Genomic DNA, 16,729 nt, shown 5'->3' with positions numbered 1-16,729 from the left:
ACTCGCGTTATGTTACGTAACGACCTCTGATTTATTACGCTCCCCGTCAAAGACAGATTGACAAGGTGTTAAAAGTACTGTAAGGTTTAGACTGTGCCAACACCCCGGGGTAAAACACTAATAAAACACTATAACTGTAATTATTCTGTCTGTATTTATAAGATTTTCTTTTTTAGTTATTGTGGATTTCTTTTTTTTTCTTACTTACTTACTTATTTAAAATACTTTTTTTTTGTTTTTCTACTATGTACCTTGTTTGCACTACATCTATGCTGCTGTAGTCCTGTAAATTTAGACTAATAAAGGATTATCTTATCTTAAACACCACTGTATTCAACATATCCCATTACTCATACTGTAAATATACAGTACATTTAATAATTACATTACATTAGTCATTTAGCAGACGCTTTTATCCAAAGCGACTTACAGTCAGTAGTATATTACATATCATTCACCCATTCACACACTGATGACAGGCTACCATGCAAGGTGCCACCATCAGACTCTAACTATTCATGCAATAATAGGTTAATTGTTTGGGAGGTAAGAAGTGGCATTACAAAATTCTAATATGGTAATAATTAACTATTATTGTCACTATCAATAAATCGGTCAATTGATATTAATATTATCTCATAATAAAGGGGACGGATTGTTTGTTCAGTCTAAAATCAGTCTAAAGATATTTCACACAAAGTGATGTAAAATAGAAGCAGCATATCCTCACATTTGATAAGTTTGAACATATAAAATATATATTATAGGTTCCTTTGCTGGAACCAGGAAGTTGTGTAAGCATTTTTGGTTGAATCTGTTATCTGAAGTTATTTTTAAATTTTCCTGTGAATCTGCTCATTGATCAATCATCTAATGGCCTCAGCACTAATTCCAAATATATACCCATGTTACAAACACTCAAGGAAATGCTGAAGAAATCCGTATTTATTTCAAAAAAGGCATTTATTCACAGCCTGATGACATAACTCCCCTCAGATTAATCTTGAAATTGTTTGTAATGACATGCAATGACATGTATTTTTATCAACATTTCCCTGAAAAGCTGTGGGAACCCAGAGGAACTGTGCCTGGCTCTTCAGACATAAGAACTATCACACATTTCATTTTGACATTTTCATTTTGATTAAATGGCATTTGTGGGTGCAAGTACCTATTCAATCTCTACCATTTACCGTTAATGAAAACTAATAATACAACTCTGTCAGCGACTTGAAGCAATGTAAACTACGGATCCAGAGCAAAATAGATGGCTCTATCCTGGATTTAAGTAATTCAAACCTGCACAGTTGTAGAACAGTGGTCTCATTTATTTTCCAACAAGAAATTGTTCAGTAAAAAGTTGAAAGGCTGTCTTGGTGACTCAGACAGAGGAGGTCACAAAAATTCCACTGCAAAAGTCACCACTCCATGTAGAAGAGTGTTGCCTGGCAGAGTGTGCACTCTCTATGGCAAGTGGAGAGACCTCAGAGTGGCAGAGGTAGAGAATATGTGCATATTTCTTGAAGCTAATATGTCTGACTTTATACATTTTAACCTTGGCCGTGAACATGCTGAACCCTTTCAGCTTAGTATGTTTCTGAAATTACAGTCAAATGTTATTGTGTTTCTCTTTAAGCAAGCCGATTTCTTTCCAAACTAAATTCTGATTCTGTTACACATTATTCATAACACAAAGTCTTCTCTTTTTCATTATGTAGCAGATACTACATTCCTTCCTTTAAGGGGCCTGTCATTTAGAATAGCTCTTCCTCCTACCCCTTGAAGTAGAACTGCAAACATCAATGTTTGACCAACTGAACCATGGGACAAAAATCAAGGGGACATATATCAAAACCTGATTAAAAATGTTACTGGGGGGTCTGTCAGACGACCATTTTTGGTGAAATGATGCATATCAACTAAGTGAGCAAAAAAATTCAAATTAAAAGACTCTTAACCTCCACTTGCAGTAACTAACTAATATCTGATTTTCTACACATCTTTCTCAACAACCAATAGAAATTTCACATCACCAAGTATACTAGTAAATCATTATTTAGAGAATATGAACATTGACGGCTGCGCAAAAACAAATGGTATACTGACAACATAAAATAAATACTAGATGGTTTCACGACCAGATTCTGCTTCGTTCTATGCTCCTGTTAGCATATCTGTCCAACTGATTGCACATGTCTAATCGTTATTTTTTCACCACCGTCTCCAGATAACCGATGAATCTTCTCAGGTTGACTTTGATGTTGTCTAGCACACACAGCTGCTGGGGGCTGTACTTGCCTCGTCCTTCTTTACGAATCTAGTAGGAAAATAAAAGAAATGATTATATAAAAAAAAATGTTTCATAACCTATAGGAAAGTTTATGTTTGTTCATGTTCAGTAAAAAGGAAATACGTCTCTGGTACCTTGGCCTTGAAAACAGGCTGAAGTGCCTTCAGTGCTGGTAGTAACTGGATGTTTTTGGCAGCTGTCTCTGCCTCCTCTCCATCTGCAAAAACATCAAACAAGGCATCCAGGGCTTCTCCGTTCACAACCAGGTTGGTGTCCCTTGTGGCAACTTGAAGTAAGGCGTTTCCGATCATCTGTGGGAGCAGAGTTTCTTAGAGGAAGAACAAATATTCCAAGAGAAGAAACGGAGAGGAAGATTGTACCTGAAGGGTTTCAGCAGTGCCCTTCTCTTTGGCTAATGTGCTGCCAGTGATGCCCAGAACGGCCACGGCGTTGACTCTCACACTGACAACGTCGCAGTGGGTGGCAGCTTCGCTCAGACTCATGAGCTGCTGGGGGGTCATACACTAACAAAAACAAAACCAGCCACACATGGTAAACAGGGTTTAGTGTGATCTGACAGTGGGAACAAAGTCTTGCTTTTATGTTGCCTCTATATTTATACAGTCAACGCTGTCAACAAACATTGACATTGGCCCTCCACTAATTTAACACAAGATCAGTCTTCTTATCATGGGGAGCACTACTCTGTAGCTCGTAAACACAGTTTTATGATGTGCGCTTTCCAAAGTCTAAAAATAAAGTTACCCCTGGTTATTTCATCAGGGGTAAGTCAATACAGGTGTAGTGTTCAAAATGTGTGCACATTTACCAGGCTAGTGAGTCTTACTAAGGATGCAATTGAGTTGCATCATGGGACATGTAGGTCCCAGCATTTTTCTACTAGACACATACAAGGGACAAAAATCTGCCGCAAAGATGTTGTCCTTTCTTTTTTATATATTCTTCTTTATTCTGTCACTTGTGAAAAATGCAACTTTCTGGAAGTGCAATACTAAATTGCTTGAGTAACCCCTTTAAAATGAGCCATGAATGCAAATGTAGCTGCGGAGCGTTCTGTACCTGGGGGATATTTTTGGAGGCAATCATCTGTAAAAGAGAGCGCATGGCGCTTATGACGGCCTCCAGGAACTCCTCGTCTTTGGGTATCTCTGAAACATGAGAAAGTAAATTGACCTTATTTAACAGATGTCTTTCATGCTTCAATGTTGCAACTCAATACTGCTGCAAATGATCACTCAGGGAATACAATTTAATTAGTCTACTGTGATTATATTGTGTTTTTCCCTTTTCACAATTTTGTCTCCAAATCTTGAATCAAAAGTTACTGGAATTGTTATTTCTGACTTCTATCCATGTTTGTATTAGTGAAAATTAAAAGGTGACTTATGAGCTGTATTATTAGAGATAAATGTGAGACCTGCTGCACCAAAAACCAGCGTGGAAAGGTGCTGTGCTGCTGCCTGCAGGGCTGCCGCTCCACCCAGAGACTCGGCGTCCATGGTGGAGAGGATGCTATGGAGGCACGTCAGCGCCCGGGACTGCACCCGCTGCATCCTACAGAAAAGAAGAAAAGATGCTGTTTGTCATAGAGATATAAATGGCTATATATATATATATATCAGTTTATATTGCTATAAACAGATGTCTGCATCAGAAACCCCTAACTATTGCACTGATTGCTGATGGGTTGCAACACTGAAAATGCAGAAGTTATCTCATAGATATGTTAAACTAATTTTGATCTGACAGTTAAGTTAAAGAAAGGATGAGAAAAGGGAGAGGATTACTTTTTTATCAGGCTTCTCCAGGAGGGAGTCTGTTGGCACACATCCATAGCTTCCTTTCTGGGGAACTCAGTCTTTTTGAGGACCTTGAATCAAGAAAAATAAATAAAAAAAGATATTACTACAATCACGTAATACCATGGAATGTTGGTTCATAAAAGGTCTCTTTTAAACTGCACAGGTAAGTAATTCGATCTGCTCAGCCTCAGGGGGAGGATGGGTGAGGTTCAGCGCATAGTTAAAACCATAACTCAGGTGGTTTTGACAAAATGACAATTTAATTACAGTCACACGCTTTTCTAAACTTCCTGACAGTGTGATTAACTCTTCCTTCCTCATAGCTAGTGATTGGCCGATGCCGATGTGAGGTGTTCATGATGAAGCAGACGGGTATTTGCCTTTTCTGGGATGCTGTGGTTGTTTAAGGCCTCGTGCACTTCAGCCGACAAACACAGAGGAGACATAAGATTGGACACTCCGTCACAAAGGCCATCCGGACCCATGTCGCTTTCATCGCTGCTCGACTCCTCCTCCCACTCGTCGTCAGAAGGGTCTTAAAAAGGCACACATAAAAACAATTAAATCAAGGAAACCGGACTAATGCCACCAATGCAGGACGACACAAAGCCATTTCTATGCACTCAAATTAACTCATTTAGTGTATTTCTAGTTATAATAGGCTTTCTTGTGCACACACACAGTGTAACAAGGAACAATGTTGATGAAAAGAGCCTGGGGTCAGCGCTGCTGTCCATGTCCACAACACTCACCGTCGGAGCAGCACATGTTGACGATGATCTCCAAGGACGTTTGCTGGGCTGTCAGCAAGGCCGTTGCCTCCCTCAGCTCCTCCTTGTCCCTCTGGACAAAAACAAGCGGCCATGTGAGTCAACATCCTACCAAAACGATGACTGTTAGCACTGTTATCACACGTCTGAGTTCAGCTGCCTGACACGAAGAAGAGATGTATTTCTACAGACGTACTCGAGCACGTGTGGAATTTGTTGAACTGCAAACGAAACCTGCTTCAAGGTCGTCACTTAAGCAGAACTAATCTAGTAGAGCTAATCTATTCAATTTGGGTTTGTTTAGCAGCGTTGTGACACGGAATTACTTCCCTTAATTGTCTTTTATCACTGCTAAACTAGAAAAACAAAAAGCTTGGATCGAGATAACCCTCGTTGTGTAACCTACAATAATCGCAGTGGATTTTGGGGACGTCGCCATGGATGTCCCCCGCAATCCTGGGGCTCTGGTTGTGACTGAAACGAGAGGGACAGCTCTGTCTCTCCGAGGTCAGGACTGGGGATTGTCAGCGCGCTGGAAGCCAGAAGCTAGTCCCCAGCTGAACCTTTGCTGAGTGTCCCCAACTGTCTCCCCCCCGAACCCGACAGTTCGTCTACCCAGTCAGTCTGGCTTGCACTCCAGCATGACTCATACGCCACCTTTTCACCGAGCATTAACTCCTAACTCAAAAACAAAACTGGATCGCTTCGTCTCCCATAAACACGGACTGCCATAAACGTCAGATCCTACAATTGACAATGTTATGGATGAGGGTAAACTTCTTTTCTCTGCAATCCATTTGTCGATTACTTAATTTATCGCAATTTATATAGGGTCGGTGGTTCGATACCCGGCTTCGGCAGTCGATGTGTCCTTGGGCAAGACACTTAACCCCAAGTTGCTCCTGAAGGCTTGCCATCGGTGTGGACTGGATGTTGCATGAATGTTAGTTAGAGTCTGATGGTGGCACCTTGCATGGTAGCCTGTCATCAGTGTGTGAATGGGTGAATGATATGTAATATACTACTGATTGTAAGTCGCTTTGGATAAAAGCGTCTGCTAAATGACTGTAATGTAATGTAATGTAATGTAATATGGTTGATAAAAGTTAACTGGGGAGGCGCTGCATTTAATTTACATTTCTAAAGTGGCCTAACTATGTACTTAAAAAGACTTGGACCCTATATAGACTACTAATGAGAGATGGTCTTCAGAATGTTCCTAAACCTTGACTTAAAGCAACAGTTTACCCCAAAATCAAAAAACACACGTTCTGTTCTTCCTCTTACCTGTGGTTCTATTTATCAATCAGGATTGTTTTTTGACGAGCTGCCTTGTATAGACGTCTGCCTTCTCTCCATTATTACGGGACTATATGGCAAACAGCTTGTGGTGCACAAAGCGCCAAAAAATCTATTACAAAAACTCAACAGCGATGTCTCTTTACAGAAATAATAAATCTAATTTCTCAAGATAATCCAGGCCTTGTTGTGAGCAGTTTCATGACATGATGTGGAGTTTTTAAAATGTATTTTTTTGGGACTTTGAGCATCACAAACCGAGTGCCATATATTGTCCCATTATAATTGAAAGAAGGCAAACATCTCTACACTCACTTACTGTCATGCTGACAACCGGTAAGTATCGGCTTAATTAGTAATTTATGTATGTTTTGTTATTCTTTGTCTTTCACACTTGACTGAGACAGAGTCTTAACACCTGTGGACATTTGTGAATGGTACGTACTGTTAATGAGTAAGTGCAAAAGTTATGTCACTCTTTGCAATTAGGACCTAAGCTTTTACTGTGAGAGGAAGCTTTTGGACTGAAAGTGACAAAGGGTTCATAATCTCTCTGACGAATGCGATTTACTGTGTTCAACTTGTCTGAACAGAGGGGCTCGCCGCCTGACGTATGCATAAAGAGGAACAGCAATTTATAAATTCCTAATGATAGACGCCACTTACAGGCAAAAGGTCAGAGACGTCGTTATCAACCCTCACAGCTTTTCCATTCCTGTTGCGTTTAGGTGCTTCCTCCTCCTCGTCCATCTCCGCCACAGCGAGCACACCTGCGGCCTGGTCCTCCAAGTCTGCCGCAGCTGGTGTATCTCTGTTACGAGCCTCTTCTGCTTGTCTGAGTTCAGGTATCACTGTACCTGTGTCCAGACCCAGGCACTGTGACAAGGTGGCCACCACAGCGTTGAGGGTCTGGGTCTGACGGGCTGCAGGCAAACTGCCCTTCATGTTCCACAGTGTGCCTGAGTGACACAGCGGGCAGAGGCAGAGCTTAAGGATATTAAAAAAACAATACAGGCATTTTCTATCCGCAGAAGACTTTTTATTGTCATTTTCAACTTGTGTGGTGCAAATAAGTGACAGTTTTGACGATGCATTTCAAGTGTACCTGCAGCCAGTGTCCTGAGGAGAGTGTGTGCCATGCCGGGCTGAGATGTCAGCAACACGCGTTCCACGACTCCGAGCACAGCAGCGTTCACGCTACAGAGCAGCTCTGGGTTATCCTCCGTCACAGTGTGCAAACAGTGGGCTGCCAGAACACGGAGAGGAGAGACTTATAAACACTCGAGAAACCCAATGAGCAAGAGGTTAGGGCTTTGTCACCATAATAATATTAAGATTTCTGAAAGGCCCGTTTGAAAGGACAGTAATAGCCCTTATAGTACATTTGTAATGTGTGTAATTTCAATTATGTGTTCACACGTTGCAAGTCATTTCCGTAATCAGCCTGATACATTACAGAGCTGTGAGTGGAAGCTCCATTTACACTTTCTCACCACAACAAAAAGGTTTGCCACATCACACATAACTTCTATGAATATTAACAATAGTATCACATGCAACAAGTGGCCGTGAGTTTAGACTTTGTAATGTACCACAAGATAAAATATATTGAATCCTGTTTTTTGTAGTGGGAAATACATCTCTCATTGGTACCTTATATATTAAGCTCGCCTGTTCTTCAAGAGCCACATTTATAACATAGCTTAGAGTGTTTTGTTGACATATTTTGTGTTTTATAAGAATATATAATATATATATATACACACACATCTGTAGCTCCCTCAGATTTCTTGGCAACAGAAGCTCTCTGGCTGTACCTCAAACCTTCTCTGCCATGACTAAGTTTAGATATATTATAGCCGATCTTACAGTACGACTACTGTCAGCGACGATGCTTTTATTGTAAAAAAAAAAAAAAAAAAAAACGATTTAATTTACAGCTCAGCAACTATATTGTGAATTCAGCTGCAAAGAAAACGTAAATTACCAACATATTAATTAGCCCTACCAGCAGATATGGCCAGCTCCACGTTGTGTGGGTGTCTCTCCAAACACTGGACAACCAAATCCAGAAGGCCCGCTTTGTTGAACATAGACAGCGACTGACTGCTGCTCTCACTGAAATGACATCACAATATGACAGCCAGATGTGAGAAAAGTGACAAATGCACACAGAAAAGACATCGTGCATCATCTTTGCATGACTGAATAATTACAGAGTATGTGGCACTTAAGATAAACTAAGAGTAACATTTTCTTGCCTGGCGAAGAAAATCTAACTCGGGGGGGGGTATCAAATGATGATGCAATAGACACCTATTAGCCTCATGAGCTGCTAAGAACAGAAGACTGGTGACTCAGGGCAGCTCTCGGGGGATAAAAAGCTGCACGTAACTATGGGATAAGTTGTTGGGCGTCAACGTAAAAGGGGACCATTGCTCAGTAGAACAAACCCTTGATAAACAAAAGGGTTAAAACAACACTGCTGTCAACCAGCTTGCACAACCTCTGGGCTCACCACAGATTCCACAATAGGTTCACAGCCTCGTTGGCTACATCCTCTACTGCATTCTTCTGGTCTTTCATCGCCACAGCAGCGCTCTCAAAACCAGCGCAGCTCTGAAAGGGAAAAAAAAAACACACAGTGTTGCAGATGACAGCAAAGCCACGAGTGGAACAGGTATGAACTTTGTCATCATCCATCTAAAAATGTGCTGGTTCTATATGGTAAAAATATAGCTGACTCTGCAGAAGTGGGTGATCACATTTTTTTATTAATTCAGTCCAATACAGTTTGTTTCAAGGAATCTGTGACCTCAGCCTGACTTCAACAGAGAGCTTGAATCTGATGCCAGAAGGCAATTTGTTTTCGAGTGGGGGTCCAGAGATTGTCACCGATTGTGAATGTCTCCGCTCTGGATGGAAACCCTAATTGCTGAGGATATGGCTGCATGCCGTAACGGCTGCTGACGAGGAGGAACTGAAGTGATGGGGTGAGCGAAAAAAAAGCAGCGGCCGAGTCTCACCTCTCTAAGCAGTGCTGTCAGAGGAGTCATGACGTCGTGCTTCACCATGTCCTCACACACCTCTTGACCTCCACATGCACTCAGATTCCTGTCAGGGAGAGACACACACACACAGGCCTGTGAGCGACTGTCTCATTTTGATATCCAGTACATGAACCCTGAATTAAAGGTTTACTGGAGGGCGATAGTGAGAACGGTTGTTAAGGTCGTACGCTGATGCAAAATAACGGTTGACTGTTGAGAGATGACGACTAGCTGTTGTCAAATGTCATCACCACTGATGACAACGGACGTTGAACGTGAAACAAATGTAACATGTAAATGTGATCAGACTCCCACATTAATACAAATGAACAAAATTAAGTGTAATAATTGTGTATAACATGACATAAGAAATATAATAAGACGAGTCATCAAATCATAGCAATTTCTTCCTTTTTACAGTCAGACCTTTTACTGTAGCGTGGTGACAGCTGTAGAAGTCGCATGATATAATATTAGTTATGTATATAATATAGATATTTCTATACTAAAAGGCCCTGCAGACCGCAGACAGGATCAGAAACATCATTTTGTTCAATAAGTAGCTCTAGGTGGCAGGTGGACCACAACTTAGAAATATTACAAACTAGTCCAGCTGTATTTGAAGGACTCCGACTGGACCCCGTCTCAGTCAGGGTGCCTATTTGTGTTCTCTGCCCATTCCCATGTCTGACACACACACACTCCCTCTCGGAGAAACATGCAAGATACGTTTTTTTGATTTTAAATTGCTTTAAATTTCTAATTATTGGCTTTGATTTGGTTGAGGATACCTCTTGGATTTATGGGTAACTCCAAATACCGCTGTGTAAATAGATGTACTCTCAGGACATTTCCACATAATAAGAACTTGGATCTGTTGTATGCTGATTGGAAAGGCGGGCTGCAAAAGCTAAATCATATTTCCTAGAGCTACAGCTGCAACTGTATTAGTGTTTTTTGTGCTTAAAAACGAGCCCTTTTTAAGGAGGGCAGAGGGAAATGGGCTGCAATACCATGTGCCGCCACAGCAACGTGTCAATGGGCTGATGGCGCTGTTTCATCATTTAGGCTACAGGAGAGGTAGACAGAGAAGCACTTCTGTCTAGAGAAAAGTGTTCCTGTGTGTGAATAAACCAGAGACTGTATATAAGAATAAACCCACCAGTCCTCCAGTCAGAGCATCTTTATCCCCCTGCCCAACCTTCATATTTTAATGTTGAGAGATTTTTTTTTTTTTTTTAATGTTGAGAGTGATTTAAATGCCACTCTTAGAATTAAAAATGAACTTTCTTGCAGGAGCTGTATGAAGTTGCCACAAGTTACTGTGTGACGACTACACCTGGGTTGTGTCGGTGGCAGTCCACACCTCACCTCACCACTGACTCACCTGAGCGCCCCAGCAGCAGTCTCCCTGACAGCCAGGCTCTTGTCCAGCAGCAGAGGCCCGAGCCGCCTCACCGCGTCCCTCTGGAGGAACACCGGGATGGTCTGACTCTGCTGCACCACCCGAGAGATGCTGGCACATGCAAACTCTCGCACATCTGCACTGGGACTCTGCAACTATGGAGACAGATAAAAAAAAAAACATGACACTTAATATATATATATATATATATATATATATATATATATATATATATATATATATATATATATATAAATATATATATATATATATATAAATATATATATATATATATATAAATATATATATATATAAATATATATATATTAAATTTTGTTTCATATTTATTCTCATTATTATCTACCCAAGATCTTCCTTGTTGCCAGTGTTTTGGTACTTTTTGTAAAAAGAAAAAAAAAAACGTTTAATGAAATCTTAAGTAAAGATGTAAAAAATGAAACACCAAAGTATGGTTTACATTTTGTACTACCTTGTCATTTGCAAGTGCCTTCATCATTTCAAGTGTTGATTGTAGAAAGAAATGTTATGAAAATATATATATATATATATATATATATATATATAATATAAATATAAATATAATATATATATATATATATATATAAGTTGACCTGTTTCTCCAGCTGACGTAATAAAAGTATATTAAATCATAACACAAGTTCAAAAGACTATTAAACTGGAAAAAAAAAGTTATCAGCAATAATTTTGAATAACTTTACATCAAAAGCCTTAATAAGAGTATTTAGAGTGAAATCACACATTCAAATTAATCCTCATTCGTTGACAAACTAATCAATAAACAACCTGGTTGCACAAATAAAGAATACTGTTTAGTTTTCATTGAAACGTTTACATGTCTCTCCACCATGCAAATATATAACATAACTTGACAGCAGATGGTTATTTTAAAGATATATTAATGATCCTACTTTCTCCAGCAACTCCGCAGCGGGACAACTATCATCTCCGTGGTAGTCTTCTTCGGCGTCCTCTTCCTTCACAGTAGTCGCCGGCAACCCGACTGAATTGAACTGAGGACGTTTAAATTTATTGGTTTTACTTTTACCCATTTTCAGCCCTTATTAAAGAGCTAACTGCGGATGTAACGTGATTCTTTTTTCAACTTGTACACTCAGACTTTGCGATTAAACCCGCAAACAAACATTCAAGCTCCAACCAGGTTGGAGGCCATGTGGAAGATTGTTCCCTTGCCGTAAAGTGGTCGTTGATAACAGAAAGCAGAGGAGCTGTCGCAAAACCATGAGGACGCAACAACACGAACGTAAAGCAATATTAAGATATTAATCATTTATAAAGAGTACCAAATAAACCATAGACAGATGTTTTACATTTAATGAGACGAAACTTGAGATTGATTTTTCAACTTAAGTATTTATTAAGTAAATCATTTTAAAAAATAGAAACATTTGAGTTAAAATACATGCTCAACATCAGAAACCGAAATAAACACATCTGAGCTCTTATCTTCAATCATGACATCAGCACAGTGACACAGTTAAAAGACCCTATTAGTTCATTTCTTCTTTCTTTCAAAGGCATTTCCACTATGATGACAATGTCTGCCTCAGTGATGTCTCCCTCGGGTGCTGCTCAGAACCACCCAAAGGACTCAAGATTGATCCGTGGCTATCAGCAAAGACCAGGTACATCTGACCGCTCCACTCAAGCTTGCGGGTTACTGGATGTTCGGTCGAGGCTTGAGAATAAGTTTCCCCGTCTGTAAAAAAGACAGAAATAACAAAAAAATCTTTACTAAAAAAACAACTTGTTTGAGAAGGCTACAAGTCATAACATCAAAGAGATTTGTTAACTCACATCGTCACAGGACATGTTGTATTCTGCTAAAACTGTCCGACATCGGGCAGCAATACTGAAGGCGCAAATGTCAAAGAGGTCAACTTGTCAGCCAAAAACATGAACGAGGATAAATCAGTTATAAAAGTGCAAATAGCGAAACATTTCCTGCATGCTCTACACGTTTCTGTCAGTGGCTGAGATTCGATGTGTGTTGTGTGTTGGAATTATAAATCTTATTTAAAAATGAAACACGCTACTTCATATAAACTGCAACTGACAAAAGGATACATTGATGGTGCCACAACTCGTTTGTGTATCCCAGCAAAGAAGAGAGCTATAAGAGTGATGCAGCTGATGGTGAAGAAGGGATGATTCCACAGTGACGAAAAGAAAGAGACCTGCAGAACAAGAGGAACAAAGCAACAGAAATCATCAAATCAATAACACAACTTATGTATTGACAGTTTAGGAAATCAAACTTAATCGTAGTAAAACATCTGTTTAACAATGCACTGGGGCCCTCGAGAAATTTGGTAATCATGCAGTAGCTAATCAATTTCAAAGAGGTTTTTTTTGTGGACATTGCAGATGTCCTGACAAAGGTTTTTGACATATGACCAACATAACAGCACATAGACAGCAGAACAATGGGAGTTGATCAACTTAATGACTTAAAGTTAACTGATTCATTTACCTTTAAGTCATTAAAAGGTTGCAACATTTTCAAAAATACTTTCTATCTAGTGCAGTAAATGGTGCTGGAATAAACTCATTGTTAAAGCCATAGCAAAAAAAAGTTAATGAACCCCAAAATGATTTTAAGCTATAACATAGCAAGTATTAAAGAGACAATGTTCGAAATGACGTGTTTAAACAAATGTTTAAACGTAAAGCTCAGTTTATGAGTCTGAGCGTGTCGGTCTTTAAAGGGTCACTTCACATTTTTTTTTTAAATTGCATTTTGGACTGACAGCATGAATGATCTGGCCATAATGCGGCTGATTGTGGGAGGCGATGGATGTTACTTTGCCCTTTTGGTGCGCTTCTTCTACCCTCAGGAATCTGCTATTTTATGGTGGTGGTATGAGCACACAAAAGCTCAAAGACAAAAGGTAACACATCAGCCCATTAGCGTCAGGTGTTGCTGTTCAAGGAGAAGGAATACAAAGTACAGACTTCTACTTTTACTTGAAATCAGGGAGTGACGGTTAACTCTGATATGGTGTTGCAAGAAAAACAGTTCCACTCAAAACTCTTGGATGCTTTCATTGGACATTTAATTTCACTGTGGAGAAATTCAGTTTAAACCTGGATTGGTTTTGCTGAGATAAAATTCACAGCTGTTTGCCTTCATATTCAAATTGTAATATGTTATACAAAACAATCTGTTAGCTTACAACAAAGTAAAAAAAAAAGAAATTGTCAACCGATGCTATCTTTTACTGTCTCAATGCTGTAATTCCTGTGTTAGGAAGAAAATCATCATGCTCATAGCTGATGGCTATACTGTCATTGTAGTGGCCAATAATAAGAGCACTATGCACAGTACCAGTCAAAAGTTTGGACACACCTTCTCATTCAACTATTTTGAAGAACATATTCTGGTTTGTTGAGCATTTGTTTGTTTACCACATAATTCCATATGTGTTCCTTCATAGTTTGGATGTCTTTAATATTAATCTACAATGTAGAAAAAAAAAAAAAAGAAAGAAAGAAAGAAAAACCATTGAATGAGAAGGTGTGTCCAAACTTTTGACTGGTACTGTATATATATATATATATATATATATATATATATATATATATATATACAGTACCAGTTTGGACACACCTTCTCATTCAACTACTTTGAAGAATCTAAAATATAAAACATATTCTGGTTTGTTGAGCATTTGTTTGTTTACCACATAATTCCATATGTGTTCCTTCATAGTTTGGATGTCTTCAATATTAATCTACAATGTAGAAAAAAATAAGAATAAAAATAAAGAAAAACCATTGAATGAGAAGGTGTGTCCAAACTTTTGACTGGTACTGTATATTAGCTTTGTTAGTTTCCCTTGAAGCCATAAATGACACAACTTGGCACACATGTCCACTGGTACTTACCTTCTGTGTGTCTGGGTCTATCAACCAGTTCCAAGCCCCAGTAGCCGTACAAACAGACACCACTATCAGAATCACTGAAACAAGGAAGAGCAATGACAACACAACATAATGAAACACAATTTACTAAATCATTATAATGCAAGTCTCAATACTGTTGGTGTCAAAAGTCTGTGATTACGACTGCACCAACTTCTGTATTGAATCATCAACAACAACAACAACAACAACAACAACAACAACAACAACAACAGTGACTTACTTCTCCACCTGCCTGTTGCAGGCTGCAAACAGGAGACATACTCAGTCAGTCTCCTCTCAAAAGCCTTCAGGTCTGAAACAGAAATGGGCACTATGAGACACTGTATTTGGACTTTTCAGAGACAGAATAGGCCCTGTTATATAACCACACTGCGATGGTTTGAATAGAAAGGAGCTCAATCATGTCTGTTAGCTAACACCCACAGAAGCGTCTGCAGGACTGCCGTATATCGAGCTAGCAAACATGCTAAGTGTCGCCAAGAGACTAGCCAGCTAACTCAACGTTTTTAAGCTAACTTTGAAATATCCTTTGTTTGTTTTTTATTATTCTGGCGATTATAACTATGAGGGTAAAACATGAGGGTGTTTGTTGTATGTCTTGGTTACCTTCGGCCTGTTCCAGGGAGTTCATATCTGAGCCTTGTCCCAGCAGCCTGCTGTTGGGCGACTGCCGTCAAGTGTGCCGTTGTTTTACTGTACGGGTGCTCGGAGCGGCCAAAAATGACGAAGGAAGACCCGTAGTTCACAGTTCCACAAGGATTTCTCCAATTTGATAAAACAGGTAAACAACGACATTATTGCCTACATTAGATCACATAATATTATATATATATATATATATATATATATATATATATATATATATAAATATATATATATATATATAATATATATTTGATTAAAAATAAAAATAAATACAAATATTGAATGAGACTTTTTGACTTTTATATATATATATATATATATATATATATATATCAAAAAGTCTCATTCAATGATTTTTCTTTATTTCTATTTTTATATATATATATATATATATATATATATATATATATATATATATATATATATATATATATATATATATATATATATATAGTCAAAAGTTTGGACACACCTTCTCATTCAATGATTTTTCTTTATTTTTTTCTACATTGTAGATTAATATTGAAGACATCCAAACTATGAATTTGAATGAACTTGAATTTCCCCATGGGGATCAATAAAGGAATATAATAATATGAAGGAACACATATGGAATAATGTGGTAAACAAACAAATGCTCAACAAACCAGAATATGTTTTATATTTTAGATTCTTCAAAGTAGTTGAATGAGAAGGTGTGTCCAAACTTTTGACTGGTACTGTATATTATAATATTAATCTACTGTACTGTTTTTATTATTAATAAATATATCTCCAAAGTTAAAGAATTATAAAATAAATTAATTTGACCTGTTATTAAAATAAATCCTTAATAGGTTGTAAGAAATGTTCAATGGATTCCTGTTCAGGATGACCCTGACTATGTCTATGTCTAATTACATGTGATTATATTCGACCATTTTTTTAAATCAAATTGAACATTTAAAAAATCCCTTTTCAAATCATGTTAATGCTACAAATAGACCTCAGGTGAGCTCACCTCCTTTGTGAGAAATTTGCAAATATGTAAGCCATGAAAGGAAAAGGAAGAGGATGAAGAGGAGAAAAAAGAAGGAAAAAAGAAGGGGAAAGAGGGATGACATCACTAATGTGGATGAGGTGATTTGGCCAGAAGGCGAGATCCAAAACCATCCACTGTCCCTTACAATACAATTGTTTTTGTACGTTAACATTGTAATTTTACTGTAAATGTTTTTGTTTCGATTACTTTACAGCAACATATTATATAACTGTAATGTAATTCTACCTTTCTTTGTGTTTTTTTATTTTGTTATTAAAATAATAAGCCACATACTTTTTTGCTGTATTATTTTTTTAACCTTGAGTAAAATTTCTTTAAAGTTAAAGTACTTCCACTTGAGTACAATATTTGAGCACTCTTTCCATCCTTTATGTGAAGTGTGATTTCAGCAATAACTGTGGTATATTCAGTGAACACA

The 16,729-nt window shown here is 38.3% G+C and overlaps 2 protein-coding genes across 2 annotated transcripts; both read right to left on the bottom strand.

The window, feature by feature from the left end:
- Nucleotides 1–934: 934 nt before the first annotated feature.
- heatr3 (HEAT repeat containing 3) lies at nucleotides 935–11,876 on the bottom strand. Its single transcript, XM_054613322.1, has 15 exons — nucleotides 11,588–11,876; nucleotides 10,620–10,792; nucleotides 9,209–9,296; nucleotides 8,701–8,801; nucleotides 8,191–8,300; nucleotides 7,288–7,428; nucleotides 6,849–7,141; nucleotides 4,866–4,956; nucleotides 4,494–4,648; nucleotides 4,099–4,181; nucleotides 3,729–3,865; nucleotides 3,371–3,459; nucleotides 2,671–2,814; nucleotides 2,425–2,601; nucleotides 935–2,317 (listed from the first exon to the last, which is right to left on the bottom strand). The coding sequence occupies exons 1-15, from the start codon at nucleotides 11,726–11,728 to the stop codon at nucleotides 2,204–2,206; spliced, it is 2,037 nt and encodes a 678-aa protein (XP_054469297.1). The 5' UTR covers nucleotides 11,729–11,876; the 3' UTR covers nucleotides 935–2,203.
- A 154-nt stretch (nucleotides 11,877–12,030) lies between these two features.
- cnep1r1 (CTD nuclear envelope phosphatase 1 regulatory subunit 1) lies at nucleotides 12,031–15,317 on the bottom strand. Its single transcript, XM_054614764.1, has 6 exons — nucleotides 15,231–15,317; nucleotides 14,845–14,916; nucleotides 14,586–14,659; nucleotides 12,765–12,874; nucleotides 12,495–12,549; nucleotides 12,031–12,396 (listed from the first exon to the last, which is right to left on the bottom strand). Exons 1-6 carry the CDS (start codon nucleotides 15,253–15,255, stop codon nucleotides 12,355–12,357), a joined length of 378 nt encoding a protein of 125 aa, XP_054470739.1. The 5' UTR covers nucleotides 15,256–15,317; the 3' UTR covers nucleotides 12,031–12,354.
- Nucleotides 15,318–16,729: the final 1,412 nt, after the last annotated feature.

Source organism: Anoplopoma fimbria, chromosome 2 (assembly GCF_027596085.1).
Source record: "Anoplopoma fimbria isolate UVic2021 breed Golden Eagle Sablefish chromosome 2, Afim_UVic_2022, whole genome shotgun sequence".
Classification (NCBI taxonomy): domain Eukaryota; kingdom Metazoa; phylum Chordata; class Actinopteri; order Perciformes; family Anoplopomatidae; genus Anoplopoma; species Anoplopoma fimbria.
This window is presented reverse-complemented; position numbering and strand designations above follow the sequence as displayed.